Genomic DNA, 24,089 nt, shown 5'->3' with positions numbered 1-24,089 from the left:
GCTCAGGGGAACAAATTTTAACAAACCACAGGCCCGCGGAAAATTTCTTTGAAGACTACAGAGAGAGCGATGTTACCTTTATTCGATTCTTTTGATGTACATCAAAGGACTGTATTACTTGTTCTGTTATGTTGCCTCCAGTCGACGGATGTAGAAATCGTAAGTGATCGGAACCCCTAGAGTACCGAGGATGCAGAACTGCCAGAACTGACGCCAGGTTTTATAGTACAGTTCATTTACAATGTGAGATTACGGTTCATAAACAGCAGCAAATTACATTTGAATGTTGCTTTGCCTGACTTCCTTTACATGCAAATCATCTTATTCACTCGATGAGTAAGATGTGTTTCTGACAATGTACCCATGACTCCCCGATATACTTATTGTGATGTCACTGACAATGTACCCATGACTCCCCGATATACTTATTGTGATGTTACTGACAATGTGCCCATGTCTCCCCGATATACTTATTGTGATGTCACTGACAATGTACCCATGTCTCCCCGATATACTTATTGTGATGTTACTGACAATGTGCCCATGTCTCCCCGATATACTTATTGTGATGTTACTGACAATGTGCCCATGTCTCCCCGATATACTTATTGTGATGTTACTGACAATGTGCCCATGTCTCCCCGATATACTTATTGTGATGTTACTGACAATGTGCCCATGTCTCCCCGATATACTTATTGTGATGTTACTGACAATGTGCCCATGTCTCCCCGATATACTTATTGTGATGTTACTGACAATGTGCCCATGTCTCCCCGATATACTTATTGTGATGTTACTGACAATGTGCCCATGTCTCCCCGATATACTTATTGTGATGTTACTGACAATGTGCCCATGTCTCCCCGATATACTTATTGTGATGTCACTGACAATGTGCCCATGTCTCCCCGAATATACTTATTGTGATGTCACTGACAATGTGCCCATGTCTCCCGATATACTTATTGTCACTGACATGTCCCTGTCCCCCGATATACTTATTGTGATGTCACTGACAATGTTAGATATACTTATTGTGATGTTTCTGACAATGTTAGATATACTTATTGTGATGTTTCTGACAATGTACCCATGTCTCCCCGATATACTTATTGTGATGTCTCCCCGAATACTTATTGTGATGTCACTGACAATGTGCCCATGTCTCCACGATATACTTATTGTGATGTCACTGACAATGTTAGATATACTTATTGTGATGTTTCTGACAATGTTAGATATACTTATTGAGATGTAACTGACAATGTGCCCATGACTCCCCGATATATATTTATTGTGATGTCACTGACAATGTGCCCATGTCTCCCCGATATACTTATTGTGATGTCACTGACAATGTGCCCATGTCTCCCCGATATACTTATTGTGATGATGTCACTGACAATGTGCCCATGTCTCCTCGATATACTTATTGTGATGTTACTGACAATGTGCCCATATATCCCCGATATACTTATTGTGATGTTACTGACAATGTGCCCATATATCCCCGATATACTTATTGTGATGTTTCTGACAATGTGCCCATGTCTCCCCGATATACTTATTGTGATGTTACTGACAATGTGCCCATGTCTCCCCGATATACTTATTGTGATGTTACTGACAATGTTAGATATACTTATTGTGATGTTTCTGACAATGTTAGATATACTTATTGTGATGTTTCTGACAATGTGCCCATGTCTCCCAGATATATATTTATTGTCTTATTGTGATGTTACTGACAATGTGCCCATGTCTCCCCGATATACTTATTGTGATGTTACTGACAATGTGCCCATGTCTCCCCGATATACTTATTGTGATGTTACTGACAATGTGCCCATGTCTCCCCGATATACTTATTGTGATGTTTCTAACAATGTGCCCATGTCTCAACGATATACTTATTGTGATGTTACTGACAATGTTAGATATACTTATTGTGATGTTTCTGACAATGTGCCCATGTCTCTCCGATATACTTATTGTGATATTACTGACAATGTTAGATATAGTTATTGTGATGTTACTGACAATGTTAGCTATACTTATTGTGATGTTACGGACAATGTTAGATATACTTATTGAGAGGTTACTGACAATGTTAGATATACTTATTGTGATGTTACTGACAATGTTAGATATACTTATTGAGATATTACTGACAATGTTAGATATACTTATTGTGATGTTACTGACAATGTTAGATATACTTATTGTGATGTCACTGACAATGTGCCCATGTCTCCCCGATATACTTATTGTGATGTCACTGAACAATGTTGATCATGATATGTTACCGACAATGTTAGATATACTTATTGTGATGTCACTGACAATGTGCCCATGTCTCAACGATATACTTATTGTGATGTCACTGACAATGTTAGATATACTTATTGTGATGTTTCTGACAATGTTAGATATACTTATTGAGATGTTACTGACAATGTGCCCATGACTCCCCGATATATATATTTATTGTGATGTCACTAACAATGTGCCCATGACTCCCCGACATATACTTATTGTGATGTCACTGACAATGTGCCCATGTCTCCCCGATATACTTATTGTGATGTTACTGACAATGTTAGATATACTTATTGTGATGTTACTGACAATGTTAGATATACTTATTGTGATGTTACTGACAATGTTAGATATACTTATTGTGATGTTACTGACAATGTTAGATATACTTATTGTGATGTTACTGACAATGTTAGATATACTTATTGTGATGTTACTGACAATGTTAGATATACTTATTGTGATGTTACTGACAATGTGCTCCAAGATATACTTATTGTGATGTTACTGACAATGTTATATATACTTATTGAGATATTACTGACAATGTTAGATATACTTATTGTGATGTTACTGACAATGTTAGATATACTTATTGAGATATTACTGACAATGTTAGATATACTTATTGTGATGTTACCGACAATGTTAGATATACTTATTGTGATGTCACTGACAATGTGCCCATGTTAGATATACTTATTGTGATGTTACCGACAATGTTAGATATACTTATTGTGATGTTACTGACAATGTTAGATATGCTATTGTGAGAGGTTACTGACAATGTTAGATATACTTATTGTGATGTTACTGACAATGTTAGATATACTTATTGAGAGGTTACTGACAATGTTATATATACTTATTGTGATGTTACTGACAATGTTAGATATACTTATTGTGATGTTACTGACAATGTTAGATATACTTATTGTGATGTTACTGACAATGTTAGATATGCTTATTGTGATGTTACTGACAATGTTAGATATACTTATTGAGATATTACTGACAATGTTAGAGATATACTTATTGTGATGTTAAGGACAATGTTAGATATACTTATTGTGATATTACTGATAATGTTAGATATACTTATTGAGATGTTACTGACAATGTTAGATATACTTATTGTGATGTTTCTGACAATGTGCCCATGTTTCCTCGATATACGTATTGTGATGTTTCTGAAAATGTGCATATGTCTCTCCGATATACTTATGTTGATGTTTCTGACAATGTGCCCATGTCTCCCCGATACACTTATTGAGATGTTACTGACAATGTTAGATATACTTATTGAGATGTTTCTGACAATGTTAGATATACTTATTGTGATGTGTCTGACAAAGTGCCCATGTCTCCCCGATATACTTATTGTGATGTTACTGACAATGTGCCCATATATCCCCGATATACTTATATTGATGTTTCTGACAATGTGCCCATGTCTCCCCGATATACTTATTGTGATGTTACTGACAATGTGCCCATATATCCCCGATATACTTATTGTGATGTCACTGACAATGTGCCCATGTCTCCCCGATATACTTATTGTGATGTCACTGACAATTTGCCCATGTTTCCCCGATATACTTATTGTGATGTCACTGACAATGTTAGATATACTTATTGTGATGTTACTGACAATGTTAGATATACTTATTGTGATGTCACTGACAATGTGCCCATGTCTCCCCGATATACTTATGTGATTCTCCCCGATATACTTATTGTGATGTCTGACAATGTGCCATGTCTCCCCGAATACTTATTGTGATGTCACTGACAATGTGCCCATGTCTCCACGATATACTTATTGTGATGTCACTGACAATGTTAGATATACTTATTGTGATGTTTCTGACAATGTTAGATATACTTATTGAGATGTTACTGACAATGTGCCCATGACTCCCCGATATATATTTATTGTGATGTCACTAACAATGTGCCCATGACTCCCCGACATACTTATTGTGATGTCACTGACAATGTGCCCATGTCTCCCCGATATACTTATTGTGATGTCACTGACAATGTGCCCATGTCTCCCCGATATACTTATTGTGATGTTACTGACAATGTGCCCATATATCCCCGATATACTTATTGTGATGTTTCTGACAATGTGCCCATGTCTCCCCGATATACTTATTGTGATGTTCTGACAATGTGCCCATGTCTCCCCGATATACTTATTGAGATGTTACTGACAATGTGTCCCATGTCTCCCCGAATACTTATTGTGATGTACTGACAATGTATTCTCGATATACTTATTGTGATGTTTGACAATGTACAATGTTAGATATACTTATTGTGATGTTTCTGACAATGTGCCCATGTCTCCCAGATATACTTATTGTGATGTTACTGACAATGTGCCCATGTCTCCCCGATATACTTATTGTGATGTTACTGACAATGTGCCCATGTCTCCCCGATATACTTATTGTGATGTTACTGACAATGTGCCCATGTGATGTTTCTGACAATGTTAGATATACTTATTGTGATGTTTCTGACAATGTGCCCATGTCTCCCAGATATACTTATTGTGATGTTACTGACAATGTGCCCATGTCTCCCCGATATACTTATTGTGATGTTTCTGACAATGTGCCCATGTCTCCCCGATATACTTATTGTGATGTTACTGACAATGTGCCCATGTCTCCCCGATATACTTATTGTGATGTTTCTAACAATGTGCCCATGTCTCAACGATATACTTATTGTGATGTTACTGACAATGTTAGATATACTTATTGTGATGTTTCTGACAATGTGCCCATGTCTCTCCGATATACTTATTGTGATATTACTGACAATGTTAGATATACTTATTGTGATGTTACTGACAATGTGCCCATGTCTCCCCGATATACTTATTGTGATGTTACTGACAATGTTAGATATACTTATTGTGATGTTACTGACAATGTTAGATATACTTATTGTGATGTTACTGACAATGTTAGATATACTTATTGTGATGTTACTGACAATGTTAGATATACTTATTGTGATGTTACCGACAATGTTAGATATACTTATTGTGATGTCACTGACAATGTGCCCATGTCTCAACGATATACTTATTGTGATGTCACTGACAATGTTAGATATACTTATTGTGATGTTTCTGACAATGTTAGATATACTTATTGAGATGTTACTGACAATGTGCCCATGACTCCCCGATATACTTATTGTGATGTTACTGACAATGTTAGATATACTTATTGTGATGTTACTGACAATGTTAGATATACTTATTGTGATGTTACTGACAATGTTAGATATACTTATTGTGATGTTACTGACAATGTTAGATATACTTATTGTGATGTTACCGACAATGAAATGTTAGATATACTTATTGTGATGTTACTGACAATGTTAGATATACTTATTGTGATGTTAAGGACAATGTTATATATACTTATTGTGATGTTACTGACAATGTTATATATACTTATTGAGATGTTACTGACAATGTTAGATATACTTATTGAGATGTTACTGACAATGTTAGATATACTTATTGAGAATGTTACTGACAATGTTAGATATACTTATTGTGATGTTACTGACAATGTTAGATATACTTATTGTGATGTTACTGACAATGTTAGATATACTTATTGTGATGTTACTGACAATGTTAGATATACTTATTGTGATGTTACTGACAATGTTAGATATACTTATTGTGATGTTACTGACAATGTTAGATATACTTATTGTGATGTTACTGACAATGTTAGATATACTTATTGTGATGTTACTGACAATGTTAGATATACTTATTGTGATGTTACTGACAATGTTAGACATACTTATTGTGATGTTACTGACAATGTTAGATATACTTATTGAGAGGTTACTGACAATGTTATATACACTTATTGTGATGTTACTGACAATGTTAGATATACTTATTGTGATGTTACTTACAATATTAGATATACTTACTGCGATGTTACTGACAATGTTAGATATGCTTATTGTGATGTTACTGACAATGTTAGATATACTTATTGAGATATTACTGACAATGTTAGAGATATACTTATTGTGATGTTAAGGACAATGTTAGATATACTTATTGTGATATTACTGATAATGTTAGATATACTTATTGAGATGTTACTGACAATGTTAGATATACTTATTGTGATGTTTCTGACAATGTGCCCATGTTTCCTCGATATACGTATTGTGATGTTTCTGAAAATGTGCATATGTCTCTCCGATATACTTATGTTGATGTTTCTGACAATGTGCCCATGTCTCCCCGATACACTTATTGAGATGTTACTGACAATGTTAGATATACTTATTGAGATGTTTCTGACAATGTTAGATATACTTATTGTGATGTTTCTGACAAAGTGCCCATGTCTCCCCGATATACTTATTGTGATGTTACTGACAATGTGCCCATATATCCCCGATATACTTATATTGATGTTTCTGACAATGTGCCCATGTCTCCCCGATATACTTATTGTGATGTTACTGACAATGTGCCCATGTCTCCCCGATATACTTATTGTGATGTTACTGACAATGTGCCCATATATCCCCGATATACTTATTGTGATGTTACTGGCAATGTGCCCATGTCTCCCCGATATACTTATTGTGATGTCACTGACAATGTGCCCATGTCTCCCCGATATACTTATTGTGATGTCACTGACAATGTGCCCATGTCTCCCCGATATACTTATTGTGATGTCACTGACAATGTTAGATATACTTATTGTGATGTTTCTGACAATGTTAGATATACTTATTGTGATGTTTCTGACAATGTGCCCATGTCTCCCCGATATACTTATTGTGATGTCACTGACAATGTGCCCATGTCTCCCCGATATACTTATTGTGATGTCACTGACAATGTGCCCATGTCTCCCCGATATACTTATTGTGATGTCACTGACAATGTGCCCATGTCTCCCCGATATACTTATTGTGATGTCACTGACAATGTGCCCATGTCTCCCCGATATACTTATTGTGATGTTACTGACAATGTTAGATATACTTATTGAGAGGTTACTGACAATGTGCCCATGTCTAGGTAGAAGACGAATAACCAGTGTATGCCGACGTTAGCCAATCCTGCGCCCAGTCCCATAAACACGTTCGGTATAACGATCCCCTATATATAAAAGTAATCGTCAAAACAACAGGTAAAATACAACGAAAGGAAATATCAGGTTAACGACATGACGAGTATAAATACCGCAAATATATAGGTAAAAATTATTACGATTACCAAAACGACAATCACATGCACAAAATACAGCCAATATTAACATACAACAGATGGCACAATTATACATGTAGTTAAAACCAGAAAATCGAAATACGTTTGTTGAAAACACATTGCTCTAATGTGTTAAATATTATACAGGTAGCAATGTAAGAGCATTTGTTTACAGTATTAGGTGATTTCATGATTCAATCCATTGTAGTATCAAAGAAAGTTGTAGTATCAAAGAAAGTATTTACGTACCTGGCATTGTAAATAGCGTATAAGTATACACGTCAGTGCGTGGCCCTGTTAAGGAAATCGTCATTGTTACATGTACAGGTATTTCACCTCACCGATTTAACGCAAAAAAATACGAGAAAAGAAAAGGGAAATAATAACAACAGAAATAATTATATGTTAACTAAATCTTGTTATTGTGCTCTTTTAGTCGAAAATGTTTTGAGCTGTAATTTTATTTTCGATACATAGAAGATAGTTTCTAAAATATGTGATCCTTACCGGGAGCCCGAATGAGTAGGCCGTGGCATGAAGACCTGCCAGTCTGTAATACGAGATAAACATTCTATCTTATTTATAATCACCTCTCATTGTCATCTCTTTTATTTTTTACCCTCAATGAAAAAAAACCAGCCACTTTCTGTGTGTAGTTGAAATTAAGATTTCGATTTGAGAGCTTAATATCGTGACGGTTTAGTACGACTGGTATCATCAAGGTTACAAATATTACTTGGAAGAATTTGTTTTTAGAAAGCAAAAGAGATATCACAAGAACGAATGTATCATTATATATAATCCATGTAACTTGAAATGTTTACCTGGCCACCTCTGTCTCCTGTCCTAGGAGTAGAAGTAGATGTTCGGTGTTGATAAAGATTGCAATGCAGGGAAAGCATGCGAGGAACAGGATGATGATACCTATATAGCGGGAAAAGATTCAACAATTTACTCAAGGCAGGTAAACAATACCAACCCGTGTTATAAACATATGCGTTATCAGCAATAATGTAAACTAAGTTTCAGTACTTACTTTATATTTATAAGAAATACATTAGAAAATGGAAAAACCCATTGTAGATAGCATTGTTCGTGTTGGTATAACATTGAATAGTAAAATTAACAATATACAACGCCCAGAACTTGCTTGTTCTAAGTTGATGTGGTGTGTAATGTCTCTTATTCGTTCCAGTACACACCATTATGCACTGAATCCTAAAATTATTAAGTGCAAAATTTATTCATCTGAACTCTATGGATGCGAGTTGGCGATAAGCGAATAACGTATGACGCGCAAAATTTTCTTAAAACTTAATTTTACTTTTATTGACCAAATTAAGTTGGAAAAGATATCGATTTTTATGTCTCTATTCCATGTCTAAATATTTAACTACAATGTATCTCGATATGAAGTAGATGACTTTGAATTAAATACAATTAATGTTGTCAACAAACTTCTCCAACAAAGTGTTATTTTATCATTTTATCTATAGACAAATGCCAAACCCTATAATTTAAGTTATGCTTCTGTACTCCATAGTCTTACGTAATGTCTATGAGGTGGTATATCCATTATCTTATACTAATGCCATACATTTACCTGGATCAATCAACACAGTCAATATACTGAAACATACTAACAATAAAGAGTCCACAATTTCTGTGATTTAGGTTAATTCAATTATTTATTTTTAATTAATTCATTTCTAGGTGATGTTACGCTGTACAATTTATATAATACGTGTTCATGTCATCTGTAAACGTGTGTAACTACCTATTCTACCACAATAGTCCGTGTTATTCAACTCTCAGGGTATCAAATAAACGATGCAGCTGTTGATTAACAATTTGTTTATACCACACGTGGTATAAACTCTGTACGCATTCTGATTGGCTGACACGGTGAACTTTGACGGAACTACGTCTTTCTGAGTGTCGTGTCATCATTTGTCAACGTCATCAATAATCGAGTGACGTCATGATATGCTGTGATCGCCGCTTGACGCCAAAACTGCTGTTGGATAGCGTACTTATCCTCATCGTATTTCTATCGGCTAAAAGCGGATATAAACTCGTGTCTTTTGTGACTTTTAAAAAATAACTCACTCGTATGGAATAAATTCCATATCCAACAGCCACTCGTTGTGTAACCTCTATTTCTACCACAATGTGTCGATTTATTCAACTCTCAGGCCATTGGTTATATGTACACACCGTTGATTATATATATTGATATTCCACTAGTGGAATATAACCTTCCGGCGTTTTGATTGGTGGAGAAATTGACCTTTGACCGGTACTACTTTTTCTACCCCACGTGATCAATGTTTACGTCGTCTGCTTTCAACGTCAGCATCATGGCTGCGATGGACGAAGATTTGGTCAATATTGGCGACAGAGTGAAGCTATGTGACGGGGAAAGGGGAGTAATCAAGTCTATTTCAAAGGCAGACACTAATTATGGTTTCGACCGATTTGAAATTCAGTTTGATTCAGGCAAAATAGCAACTGAAGCCCGGTATCGGTTCGACGTCATACCGTCATGCCCAGGTCGCGACGTTACAATATCACAAACTAACGTTAGATCTGTCACGATATCGGAAACCATTCAGAGTACATTAACACCCCCAGTTGATAAGCCCCATGATCCATATTTGTCAGACAAAGATTCATTAGAAGATTTTGATGTTGACAGATTCATTGCTTCAGAGGTCAACAAAAACACTAAGAAAAAAACTGATTTAGATATGAAAAAAGTACGAGATTTTTTTCAGAGTGTTCTCAAGGAAAACAGGCCATTAGAATCGATTCCGCCAGTTCAGCTGAACAAGTTACTTTGTATCTTTTTTATGAATGTTAGAAACAATCATGGAAAGGAATATGAACCTGCTACCATTAGAAACATGGCATGTAGCATTGATCGGTATTTGAAATCGAAAGATTACGGCAAACAACTAACAACAAGTGTAGAGTGTTCTAAGGTAATGGAGGTAATCAAATCTAAGCATACAAAGCTAAAACGAGAGGGAAAGGCAAATTTAGAAAAGAGGGCTGATGCTGTTTCAGACAAAGACATAGATAAATTGTATGACGTAGGTCAACTTGGTTCACACAACCCTGACAGTTTGTTAAGAACAGTTTGGTTTCTAAATACTGTGCATTTTGGCATGCGAGGTGTTACTGAACACAGGGATATGTGTTGGGGGGATATTAAGCTATGTAAAGATTCAGAGAATAATGAGTACATTGAATTTCGTGAACGGCAAACTAAAACAAGGCCTGGATCAAATCCTAAGAATGTAAGGGCCGTCCCCCCGCGCGCCTGGGCTACCCCTAAAACCCCATCACGCTGCCCTGTCGCCACTTATAAGGTCTACCAATGTCGCCGTCCGCCAACATACTGCCATGATGATGCACCCTATTATATCGCCACTAATACAAACATGGACAAATCTAGCAGGTGGTTTAAGTGCCAGCCTGTCGGCGTAAATAAACTGGGAAGATTCATGACTACAATGGCAGAAAATGCAGGTACTATTTTATGAATTCATCCTAAACTTCCATTATAATAAACAGCTGCTGTCAACAAAATAACAAAAACTAAGCCCCGCCCCTTTCAGATTGTACACAGGCTATACAATGTATTACAGTGTGTACTGAAACAGTACACGATGTCATGTTGCATTTCAAAATTTCACACAACAGGTCAAGGTCGATTGTCCTGGTTATTTGCACTTTAATACTAAATGATTACTGAATTATGACCCGTGATACAGGATTTTTCAATATTTGCAATAAAAATGTTTTAGGCTTGACGAGCAAAACAGGGGGAAATGGAAAGCGCCTCACGAACCATAGCGCAAGAAAGTATCTTGTACAGAAGTTGAATGATAACGGGTTGCCTCCCAATCAGATTATGCAGGTATTAATAAATATTCTTGTACGTTAAATAATAACAAAATGTATGTTTTTAATGCAGACTTACCTTTATTTAAGAAAATACATCCCATCACAAATATTTCGGTACAGTAGGGCTACTGTAACTTTTTTACGAATCACTTGCATATTTTTGCATTTTTTTTATCCTTTCAGATTTCCGGACACAAGAACATCCAGAGTATTAACAACTATTCGACAATAAACTCAAACCAACATAGGACGATCTCAAGAACATTGTCGAACGCGCACTCAGAGCAGATCGGTCAGCCAGCAAACAATCCATCATCCGGCCCCGGCCATCATCACTAGTGTCATCAAACGGTGATGTTCAACTTCAAAACGTATCAAACAGACAGCCATTACCAAACACGCTCCCGTCATTGTTTTCGGGACCCATTAATGGTGGATCTTTCACAATAAACATCAACAACAAGTCCGTGTGTACTTGTAGGAAACGCCAAAGGCCAAGGGTGCTTTACTCCGACAGTGACACGGACTAGAGTGGGTTGAACAATCCGCGCGGGAAAATTACGTCACATGCCAAGGCCACACAACTGTTAAATTTGCGCGCATATAGTCCCCGGTCAATATGATTTAAAGAGAATGAAATGACTGGGTTTTGGATATCAAATACATTTAATTATCATTATTTTATAGAAATATTTGTGTATTATCAATTATTAAAGTAATAAAAAATAATTACGAAATTGAATGTTTTGCATATTAATTAGTTTCTGTATCATACAGGTTATATCACTACGCCTAATTTGCATACGGAACTCTAGTAAAAAAACGTGGGCCTATTGTCACGAAAAACATTGTGGTAGAAACAGGTCACACCACTCGCAACTATTGGATATTGAATTAATTTCCCTCTCGTGAATTATTTTTTAAAAGTTACAAAAGACACTCGCTAAAGCTCGTGTCTTTTGTAACTTTTAAAAAATAATTCACTCGAGTGAAATAAATTCAATATCCAATAGCCACTCGTTGTGTAACCTCTATTTATTCAATTATAATACCTTCTTTGTTTGAGGAAATAACGACGGGGAATCCTACGTGACAAAAAATTCTTTTCATTAAATTATATATTCATTTAAACAGTTGTGACACTCATGTACATTGATATATATATATATATATGTGTGTGTCACTACTTCAAATTTATGTTATCGACAAGTGTCTGTAAAACTGTATGCGGGTAAAAGAGCGTACAAGCTGTCGTCTGCGTGGGTTGATCACATCAGTGATACTTGTCCATTTGTGACATTCAGCGCGTGAAAAATGTTCAAAGACGTTAAGATTTTAGAGTTTACTAGCTTATTTTCCGTAATGTACGCTAGCCAGTATCGCGGTTTACGTTATCGCTATTTCTAGGAAGTAAATCATAACAGGTTTTAATCGTAATAGAGACAAGTGTAGGTGTTCATCAAAAATGCCTCACTGTCCTACCTGTGCGTTAGGTATCCTCAACCACCCTTACAGATAAATCAGCGGTTTTCGGATATGTTCCCGGCATCCCTCAAAACTTGTATATACCATTTTTGCCAAAATTGGATGAAATGTAAATTTCGACTAATCAAATGTCTTTTCCATTGCCATGCCACCAGAGGTGTGCTTAGCATCCCTAAGAACATCTAAATACCAATGTTCTCTCTAGCATCAGACAACATTGTAACCTTTGACCTGTCAAACGTCAGGCTCTGGGGTGTCTTCTCACTTAGCCAACATTCTGAATTTTGAGGTATACAGGTAAGGTATTTTGTTGGCCAGGTGAGACTAGGTGTGAAAGATAGAACAATAGCAGATAATTACAGGTAAGGTTATAGACTGTTTCATAAAACTTCCAACTTTTACGGGTTTGTACTTTATGTTAAGAGAAAAAACGCTGGATATTTAAGTATTCGTTTTTAATGAATATAAATTAGAATGGACAAAAAGTAATGACATTTTGAACATAGCTACTATTTTTTAGTTATTTAATTTACAAATAAATATAAACCAGATGGATATTAAAAGTAACTATATAGTGAGAATATAGCTACTATTTTAAAATTATTTCCACCTAAGTTCATCAGCAAGCAGCACTAGAAATGTTTGTCATCACATTTTTCACAGTGCATATTTTAATACATGTACAGTTCTTTACTGCAAATGTAGTAAATGAGATAAAATAAAATAAAAAAAAAAACAAAACATTAAATTCTACATCTTTTGTAGAATAGAGAGAGAGAGAGAGTAACAATTGTTGGTCTTAACCTGACAGCAATTTTCTTCTTTCTAAAGCAAAAGAAATATATTTACCCAAATTATTTAATTCCTTTACATTTTGTGTATTTAATAATTGAATTTACTTTAACAAGCTAGGATTTCTGACATAATATGGTTTTATAAAATTTAAACTTCATACACCTTACATTTTATAACGAAATGGAATTCATCTTCAATATCATCATTACAAAATGAACATAATCAGGTATATTCCTGTATCTTCCCCTCTATATATTCAAATCATGTGCAGATAATCGGAATTTAGATATGTTTCTCTTAACTTTAATGTCTAGAATATTATTTGAATAAGGTTGACAAAAATAGTATGTTTGTATGAATTTCCTTTAGATGAATCATTTATCAAACGTATACATTCCTGTCTAAAAAGATCTTCTAATTTGAGTTTAAATCGATTAGAATCAGATTTAAGAAACGATTCCAAATCATATATATAGCCCAAACCACAATTGTTTAATTCCAATCTAGACTGAAAAATCCAGCTATGATTATTTTCTTCGATTTCTAATTTTCCTGATAATAGATAAAGAAATTCTTTTAAGTTCAATATTTACCATAGCATTAGTAATGTTTTTCTTCGCACCAAGTACTCTTTTAAAGAAACTGCTTTGTACATTTTCAATGTCAGGAGCTTTATGAAATCCCCATATTTCACATCCATAATTCAAAACACTGCTAACTATTTCGATTAATTAATTATAACAACACTTACATGTATCTCATATATTAGGAAAATATGTACCATTATCGCTCAAAAAGCCTAATTAACGATGATAAAACAGCATTATAGTAATTAATGCAAATACCATCTAATTATATGTACCAGTTCTACAGAAAGGCTATCAAGCATTATTATAATTATCAGAAGACACTATTTTTAGAATTAAAATTGGAAATCATACATTTTATTTGTTTTCTTTTCTAAATGGATCATTTTGTAAAACAAAGTAGTGAGTTACCATCTTGAAATGAAGGTTCCGTTATTGATAATTTGAAAAAAAGTTTTGTTTTTTTACCTGAAAATGTAACTTTTAAAACTAAAACTTTCCTACACACATCCATTTTAATCTTCAACTTGTCTATTTTATAAATATTTCATATCATAGAAAGTAAGAACAGACTATAGCTGAAACTCACTCAGGTGTAAAACTTGACATGTTGGCCAGGTAATACAGGTAAATTTCAGAATGTTGGCTAAGTGAGAATGAATCGGCTCTGGCAGCCATTGTAGTCGGCGATTTGGAAATTACTCGCGTCGCGCCCACATTTCCTTACCATGGTGAACATTCGTGCAAAATTTCAAATGTATCATGCAATAGTGTTTGAGAAATGTGTCTGACAAATTTCTGGCGGAAAAAGATACAAATTAAAACCAATATTCCCGCCAACTTTGGAATTAAGAATTACAACAAATGACGGCTAAGATGGACTACCATGTTCGATATACTTATACAACAAGGTTTACTAAATGGTGAAAAAATGGTTATACCAACTTCACCAACTATTCTTTTATCGTTTCAATATTTTCTATGGTAGTTATGTGTATTTGATTGATACTCAGTATTGGTAGTCGTCTATATTGTATTTGACATAGAACAATTCTTATTAGTACCAACCTCTCTGTAGAATGACCCCTACGCCGAACTGGTTCCCACTTCCATATGTCTACAAGAAACAAATGTCTATCTTTAAAACATATATATCCTGGGTTGTTTTCAGTAATATAAAATAGTCATCGATGGATCGGAATTTCCAAAATAATCGACCGCCATTGAAAGCAGTTATTGTAAATCCAAATAGTCAAATTGAGATAACCGCTGGGATATTAATAAATAAAATGAATCTGGGTACATGTTATTGAGAAGCTAGATAACAGGAAAATAGAATGATATCTCATGATCACAGTCGTTTTTCCTTGTTTTTTTTTATGTTTCACTGTAATCCTAACCAGACATCTATTAAATGATGATTACCTGGGGAAACAGTGTTTGTAATCCTAACCAAACACATATTAAATGATGATTACCTGGGGAAACAGTGTTTGTAATCCTAACCAAACACATATTAAATGATGATTACCTGGGGAAACAGTGTTTGTAATCCTAACCAAACACATATTAAATGATGATTACCTGGGGAAACAGTGTTTGTAATCCTAACCAAAACACATATTAAATGATGATTACCTGGGGAAACAGTGTTTGTAATCCTAACCAAACACATATTAAATGATGATTACCTGGGGAAACAGTGTTTGTAATCCTAACCAAACACATATTAAATGATGATTACCTGGGGAAACAGTGTTTATAATCCTAACCAAACACATATTAAATGATGATTACCTGGGGAAACAGTGTTTGTAATCCTAACCAAACACATATTAAATGATGATTACCTGGGGAAACAGTGTTTGTAATCCTAACCAAACACATATTAAATGATGATTACCTGGGGAAACAGTGTTTGTAATCCTAACCAAACACATATTAAATGATGATTACCTGGGGAAACAGTGTTTGTAATCCTAACCAAACACATATTAAATGATGATTACCTGGGGAAACAGTGTGTCGAATGCAGACGACAATCCAACCATGACAGAAGTCCCAAGTACATTGGTTATCTGGAAAGAGAGCGCCATAAACAGCATAGCCAAATTACACCAACATTTCTTAACTTTAAGCAATTCCATAACATAATTTTCTCTATAGTAAAACATTACATAAGCCAAGAAAAAAGTCTCAAGTTATGGAGCATTCCTTAAAATATGTAATGATTTTCTATGGAAAATTAAGAATTTGTCCTGGTATACTAGAGTATTTTAACATTTAATTCAAAAGTTATTCTTGAACTGACACGTCCTCAAAATCTACACAACTGTTAATAATAAAACACTAGGCCATTACAATGTGCTTTAAAATGCCTAGCTTAGTGTTTTACGTTCTACAAAATAAAACAAATACCCACATAATATAACTCAGTCATGGAAATGAGTGATACAACTTTTTTGCTGCGGTCAGAGAACTATTAAAATATCTGTATAGGGCTCACAACTGTATCATTCTACATTTGTATATAATGTTATAAAATAATTTCACTTGGCAGACATATTTTTTTTCGAGAATCAATGCCAAAATATCTCCCGACAATTGTCATTTACTGTCATCTACTTCAATATTTATTATTCATTCTTATCAATTTTTTTGTTTTCTTTTCCCTTTTCTAGTGTCACTCCACTTTCGTGTTTGATTTCAATGTTAACGTCCGTTGTTTCCTTCCGCTAGTCCAAATCAGAGTTCATGAAACGATAATTGCATTATACGGAATGATTACTTCACCAATTGTATGATGTTATCGAATATCCTATAGCATAGTTTGGTTATAGGTAATATTTACCGTGGTGGACAAAGATGCCCCGTCCAGACCCTTCTTACTGAACTGTCCACAGAAGGCAATAGTGACACAGGACATTGAGTAGGTTATATTTACCGTGGTGGACAGAGATGCCCCGTCCAGACCCTTCTTACTGAACTGTCCACAGAAGGCAATACTGACACAGGACATTGAGTAGGATATATTTACCGTGGTGGACAAAGATGCCCCGTCCAGAGCCTTCTTACTGAACTGTCCACAAAAGGCAATACTGACAAAGGACATGGAGTAGATAGAGAGATAGGTTATATTTACCGTGGTGGACAGAGATGCCCCGCCCAGAGCCTCCTTGCTGAACTGTCCACAGAAGACAATACTGACACAGGATATGGAGTAGATAGAGAGGTAGGTTATATTTATCGTGGTGGACAGAGGACATTGAGTAGGTTATATTTACCGTGGTGGACAGAGATGCCCCGTCCAGACCCTTCTTACTGAACTGTCCACAGAAGGCAATACTGACACAGGACATTAAGTAGGATATATTTACCGTGGTGGACAAAGATGCCCCGTCCAGACCCTTCTTACTGAACTGTCCACAGAAGGCAATAGTGACACAGGACATTGAGTAGGATATATTTACCGTGGTGGACAAAGATGCCCCGTCCAGACCCTTCTTACTGAACTGTCCACAGAAGGCAATACTGACACAGGACATTGAGTAGGATATATTTACCGTGGTGGACAAAGATGCCCCGTCCAGACCCTTCTTACTGAATTGTCCACTGAAGGCAATAGTGACACAGGACATTGAGTAGGTTATATTTACCGTGGTGGACAAAGATGCCCCGTCCAGACCCTTCTTACTGAACTGTCCACAGAAGGCATTAGTGACACGGGACATTGAGTAGGATATATTTACCGTGGTGGACAAACATGCCCCGTCCAGACCCTTCTTACTGAACTGTCCAAAAAAGGCAATACTGACACAGGATATGGAGTAGATAGAGAAATAGGTTATATTTATCGTGGTGGACAGAGGACATTGAGTAGGATATATTTACCGTGGTGGACAGAGATGCCCGCCCAGAGCCTCTTTGCTGAACTGTCCACAAAAGGCAATACTGACACAGGATATGGAGTAGATAGAGAAATAGGTTATATTTATCGTGGTGGACAGAGGACATTGAGTAGGTTATATTTACCGTGGTGGACAGAGATGCCCGTCCAGACCCTTCTTACTGAACTGTCCACAGAAGGCAATACTGACACAGGATATGGAGTAGATAGAGAAATAGGTTATATTTATCGTGGTGGACAGAGGACATTGAGTAGGTTATATTTACCGTGGTGGACAGAGATGCCCCGTCCAGAGCCTCCTTGCTGAACTGTCCATAGAAGGCAATACTGACACAAGACATGGAGTAGATAGAGCGATATGTTATATTTACCGTGGTGGACAAAGATGCCCCGTCCAGAGCCTTCTTACTGAACTGTCCACAAAAGGCAATACTGACACAGGACATGGAGTAGATAGAGAGATAGGTTATATTTACCGTGGTGGACAGAGATGCCCGTCCAGAGCCTCCTTGCTGAACTGTCCACAGAAGACAATACTGACACAGCATATGGAGTAGATAGAGAGATAGGTTATATTTATCGTGGTGGACAGAGATGCCCCGTCCAGAGCCTCCTTGCTGAACTGTCCACAGAAGACAATACTGACACAGGATGAGTAGATAGAAAGATTAGTTTTATTTACTGACGTGGACAGAGAGCCCCGTCCAGAGCCTTCTTACTGAACTGTCCACAGAAGGCAATACTGACACAGGACATGGAGTATGTTATATTTACCGTGGTGGACAGAGATGCCCCGTCCAGAGCCTCTTTGCTGAACTGTCCACAAAAAGCAATACTGACATAGGACATGGAGTAGATAGAGAGATAGGTTATATTTACCGTGGTGGACAGAGATGCCCCGTCCAGAGCCTCCTTGCTGAACTGTCCACAGAAGGCAATACTGACACAAGACATGGAGTAGATAGAGAGATAGGTCACCACCTGCCAGAAAAAACTATAATCATTACAAATGAAATTATCGAATCAAGATATTTTTTACCAAAATACACAAAATGGTGAGCGTTATAAGTTTAAAAAGGAGGTTCAATTGGTAATTAATACCAAAGGAAGGAAAGGACGTTAATAACAATAGAGTTATCTCCCTTATTATATATACATTCACTGTAGGTTTTCCTGTTACAATATAATCTAGATGTCAATAGTTTTAAAAATGAATAACAATGTTTAATCAATATAGATATATCATAAAATAGCAATATAAGGTTAATTGGATAATTAGTATTGTTCTTTTTAAAACTAATAAGATGAAAAGGGGATATTAATCAAATCGCGGTCATTCAAATGCTTGAAGAGCTTGGGACACTGTCATAACTTAAGCGTCTGCATGAAAAAATCATGATCTATCTCCCTTATCATGAGACTACATCCTTAATTCACGTTGTGTAAAGTATAACGTCTCTCTATTTAACCAAGGTTACATGTATCTTAACCACGTATTGTGAGATTGGCAAAGGGTAGTTTTACTATTGTGCATTTTTTTTAGATAATTGCACTGAAAACCTAACGACATTTTTTGTATTATAATCAGAGATATCTACATAGCAACAGGATCAAACTTTTAAATTGCGAAATACCAAAGTAAAGCAAAACAAAACAACCTTTAGAGGAACGTGGCGTGAGGAGTAAGGTGGTAACGAATTTTGTTTTGTTTGTATCTCTGAATCTCAATGACTAGAACTACTCATTGTTAAAAAAAATCGACAAAACCGTTACCTACGGTGGCTGATTTATGCGAAAAGACGAACAGAAGAAAATTAGGTTTGTCAATTTTCGTTTTTTCGGGGCGAAAAGACGAAATTTAAATTTGTTAAATTTCGTCTTTTCGGGGCGAAAAGACGAAAAGACGAAATTTAAGGTTTCTTAATTTTCGTCTTTTCGGGGCGAAAAGACGAAAAGACAAAATGGCACAAATCAGCCACCGTAGTTACATAAAATCCATGTAATCGACACAAGATCTGAACATATAGCTAATAGTAAGAAAAGTTGGGAGAGGGTGTTTTATCAATCTACATCGAGACCTAATCGAGCTTACACAATGTTGTACTGTCACTATCGGTATAGGCTTTCCTAAGAATATTTGAATATGGATATAGTTGATATAGGTTTCAGAAACGAAATAAAACTTTTTTTTTAATATTCAAGACAGAAATGAGATCGGGAGATAATCCAAGGTGGTCTTTAAAATTGCAGAAATTAGTATCAATAGTAGCAATACAGAAAACGACATTTTTTGTACGTCCCAATACAAATACCAAGAGAGGACGAACTGTCCTACCATTGGCCAGGAGAGACGTAGCAGCTCCTTTAGCTGGGCCCTGTAGCCGTCGTCCTTGAACTTGTCCTTGAGGACGCCCTGTGACGTGAGCAACCATTGTGTTGCTCGTTCCCACGACGGGCATGGCATCACAGGCGTTGGTCAGAACCCTGGTGAATATAGTCATATAAAACATATATCATTAAAAATAAATGGTAGTATAAACATAAAACTTGCATGAGCGTCCATTTCATATGAGGTTTCGCGAAACGAATACTTCAATATTTTGGGCTTTTTTTTTTAGCTCACCTGGCCCAAAGGGCCGGTGAGCTTATGTCATGGCGCGGCGTCCGTCGTCCGTCGTCCGTCGTCCGTCCGTCCGTCCGTCCGTCCGTCGTCCGTCTGTCCGTCAACATTTCCTTTAAATCGCTACTAGTCATAGAGTTCTGCATGGATTTTAACCAAATTTGGCCAGAAACATCCTTGGGGGGAGGGGAACAGAACTTGTATAAATTTTTGCTCTGACCCCCCGGGGACAGGAGGGGCGGGGCCCAATAGGGGAAATTGAGGTAAATCCTATAAATCGCTACTTGTCCTAGAGTTCTGCATGGATTGAAAACAAATTTGGCCAGAAACATCCTTGGGGGAAGGGGAATAGAACTTGTATAAATATTGGCTCTGACCCCCCGGGGGCAGGAGGGGCGGGGCCCAATAGGTGAAATTGAGGTAAATCCTATAAATCGCTACCTGTCCTAGTGTTCTGCATGGATTGTAACCAAATTTGGCCAGAAACATCCTTGGGGGAAGGGGAACAGAACTTGTATAAATTTTGGCTCTGACCCCCCGGGGACAGGAGGGGCGGGGCCCAATAAGGGAAATTTAGGTAAATCCTATAAATCGCTACTTGTCCTAGAGTTCTGCATGGATTGTAACCAAATTTGGCCAGAAACATCCTTGGGGGAAGGGGATCAGAACTTGTTTAAATTTTTGCTCTGACCCCCCGAGGACAGGAGGGGCGGGGCCCAATAGGGGAAATAGAGGTAAATCCTATAAATCGCTACTTGTCCTAGAGTTCTGCATGGATTGTAACCAAATTTGGCCAGAAACATTCTTAGGGGAAAGGGAACAGAACTTATATAAATTTTGGCTCTGACCCCCGGGGGCAGGAGGGGCGGGCCCAATAGGGGAAATAGAGGTAAATCCTATAAATCGCTACTTGTCCTAGAGTTCTGCATGGATTGAAACCAAATTTGGCCAGAAACATCCTTGGGGGAAGGAGAATAGAACTTGTATAAATTTTGGCTCTGACCCCCCTGGGGGCAGGAGGGGCGGGGCCCAATAGGGAAATTTAGGTAAATCCTATAAATCGCTACTAGTCTTAGAGTTCTGCTTGGAGTTTAACCAAATTTGGCCCAGAAACATCCTTGGGGTTAACAGAATTCCTATAATTTTTGGCTCTGACCCCCTTGAGCAGAAAGAGTGGGCCCAATAGGGGAATTAGAGGTAAATATTCAAATTCCTTCAGAAAAGAAACAATGAACCTTACTAGGCATTACAAACCAGGTGAGCGATACAGGCCCTCTGGGCCTCTTGTTTAAATTTGATGTGTTTTTATTATTCTTTTGATTCAGACATATTTACTGTAAATCCATTAAGTAATTAATTATTAGTAGCGATCATTGGGCTCCGCTTCTTCGGTCCAAGGGGAGTCAGAGTCACCATTTATGACATCAAGTTTTGCTATCCTCATTCCCAGGATGTCTCTGTCCAAACTATGTTGAAATCCTTTATGACAGTAGCGATTCAAAGAAAATATTGACGAACAGATAGATGTCGGACGCCACCAATGACAATAGGCACTTCGGGCTAGGTGAGCTAAAACTACAACTTGCGGACAATTAAAATGTTTTCTGGACATATATAACATATAACAATAATATTGCTTTTCCCTGATATAAGTGGATAAAAGCAAAAAATATATCTGAAAGTTCAACAATGTAGATGAATAGGCCTACCATTTAATGATTGTTGTAACGATGTAAGACTTTTCGTAACTACAAACAAAGGAGGTCCAGAATATGCACACTTTCTTGATGCATCGTCCAGAATATAAACAGTCATATCGATTATTTACATCGCGACAGTTGTTTGCATTGTCAATGTGCACTACGAAGAACGAATGATAATAATGCAAAGAAGTTATACCGAGATTTATATGGTTTTCCGGCAATATCACCACGTACATAAGATATGAATCATGTATGAGAGGAAGGCAAACAAGCTGTGATATCCATAGCAGTTATTTGCACAAAGTACATTTTGGTTGCCTTTCTGATGTATGTAATAGCGTCCGATTTTCTTGTAACCAGGGGTGTGTTGTTCCAGGGAGAGGAAGTTTCCCTTCACAATAAGTACACCGTTCTATTGAGCCACGAGAGCCTGAGGTAGAAACTACAAGGTAATATATGATAATATCCGTCACAGTAAGTGCATGCATAAACAAGCACCATGCACCCTTAGAAGATAACGTATGTGAAACAGGTAAATTGAGGGTCATTTAAGCACAATGGTTTCGACGACATGCTTTCTCTTTGCTCATTTCATTTCCATTGTGTCCCCGTCAAAGTATGCAGTTTGATTAATATTTAACTTGTACAAAGTCATGTAATACACCACATGATTAGCGAACATTTTAATGTCTGTCTCCGGTTCCACTCGAACCCTAGATCTCTGTCAGGCAGTTATAACTAAATCGAGCCAAAGGGAAGATGTCTCAAGTCGAAAGGTATTGCTGCTGTCGTTTGGTCAAAGTTAAGCATATAACTGCACATTAACAAATGATGGCACCCTTGTCCGTTATGTGCCCAGTTCTCCAGATAATGAAAACTGACTAGCTGACTTTGCGCTCGTTGTTGTGGAGCATGCAGAAAAGGTCGGAATACCTGGTTGCCTTCAACAAATGGAGTGACATCCCCAATGACAAAGATATCAGTCATGGAAATTATATAAATCACAGGTGTGCTGGTTTTACATATTACAAAGCATCGATTACTTAGAGGAATATACCTTTATGTACAAAATATCACATACGTTATTCAGTAGTACATGTAGGCACGCTTACTGCATATACAAACTCTATCCTAGACACAGCAATTGTTTTCATGAGGAAGTGAGGAAGAAAGGTTTACCTTTAATCAATGTCGCGGTTGTGTGTATACATGGCAATGGCAATCTTTCCATATGTAACTTTAAATAAAACTGAATTAGAAATGGCTAAATTTAATCCTCGATATTTCAGATACAGAAAGTCAACTATGATGATGATATATATAGAGAATCTTACATGAGTGACTATGTGATATGAAATTTATCAACGAGATCAAAAATTTGATATGCCACGAGCCTTTATGACATAACTTTCATTAATAGAAATATATACGGTGGCTGATTTATGCCATTTCGTCTTTTCGTCTT

The 24,089-nt window shown here is 36.6% G+C and overlaps 1 protein-coding gene across 1 annotated transcript in view; it reads right to left on the bottom strand.

The window, feature by feature from the left end:
- The window catches only part of LOC138316130 (multidrug and toxin extrusion protein 1-like), a 28,697-nt gene extending 7,917 nt beyond the window's left edge, over window positions 1-20,780 (bottom strand). Inside the window, exons 1-8 of the mRNA XM_069257650.1 lie at window positions 20,637-20,780; window positions 19,181-19,282; window positions 16,404-16,472; window positions 15,463-15,511; window positions 8,440-8,539; window positions 8,123-8,165; window positions 7,865-7,909; window positions 7,410-7,507 (exon numbers count right to left, since the gene is read on the bottom strand). Coding sequence (XP_069113751.1) covers window positions 7,410-7,507; window positions 7,865-7,909; window positions 8,123-8,165; window positions 8,440-8,539; window positions 15,463-15,511; window positions 16,404-16,472; window positions 19,181-19,282; window positions 20,637-20,765 — 635 coding nt within the window. The 5' untranslated portion in view covers window positions 20,766-20,780. The remainder of the gene's footprint in view (window positions 1-7,409; window positions 7,508-7,864; window positions 7,910-8,122; window positions 8,166-8,439; window positions 8,540-15,462; window positions 15,512-16,403; window positions 16,473-19,180; window positions 19,283-20,636) is intronic.
- Between the last annotated feature and the right edge of the window lie 3,309 nt (window positions 20,781-24,089).

This window comes from Argopecten irradians, chromosome 2 (assembly GCF_041381155.1).
Source record: "Argopecten irradians isolate NY chromosome 2, Ai_NY, whole genome shotgun sequence".
Lineage (NCBI taxonomy): Eukaryota > Metazoa > Mollusca > Bivalvia > Pectinida > Pectinidae > Argopecten > Argopecten irradians.
This window is presented reverse-complemented; position numbering and strand designations above follow the sequence as displayed.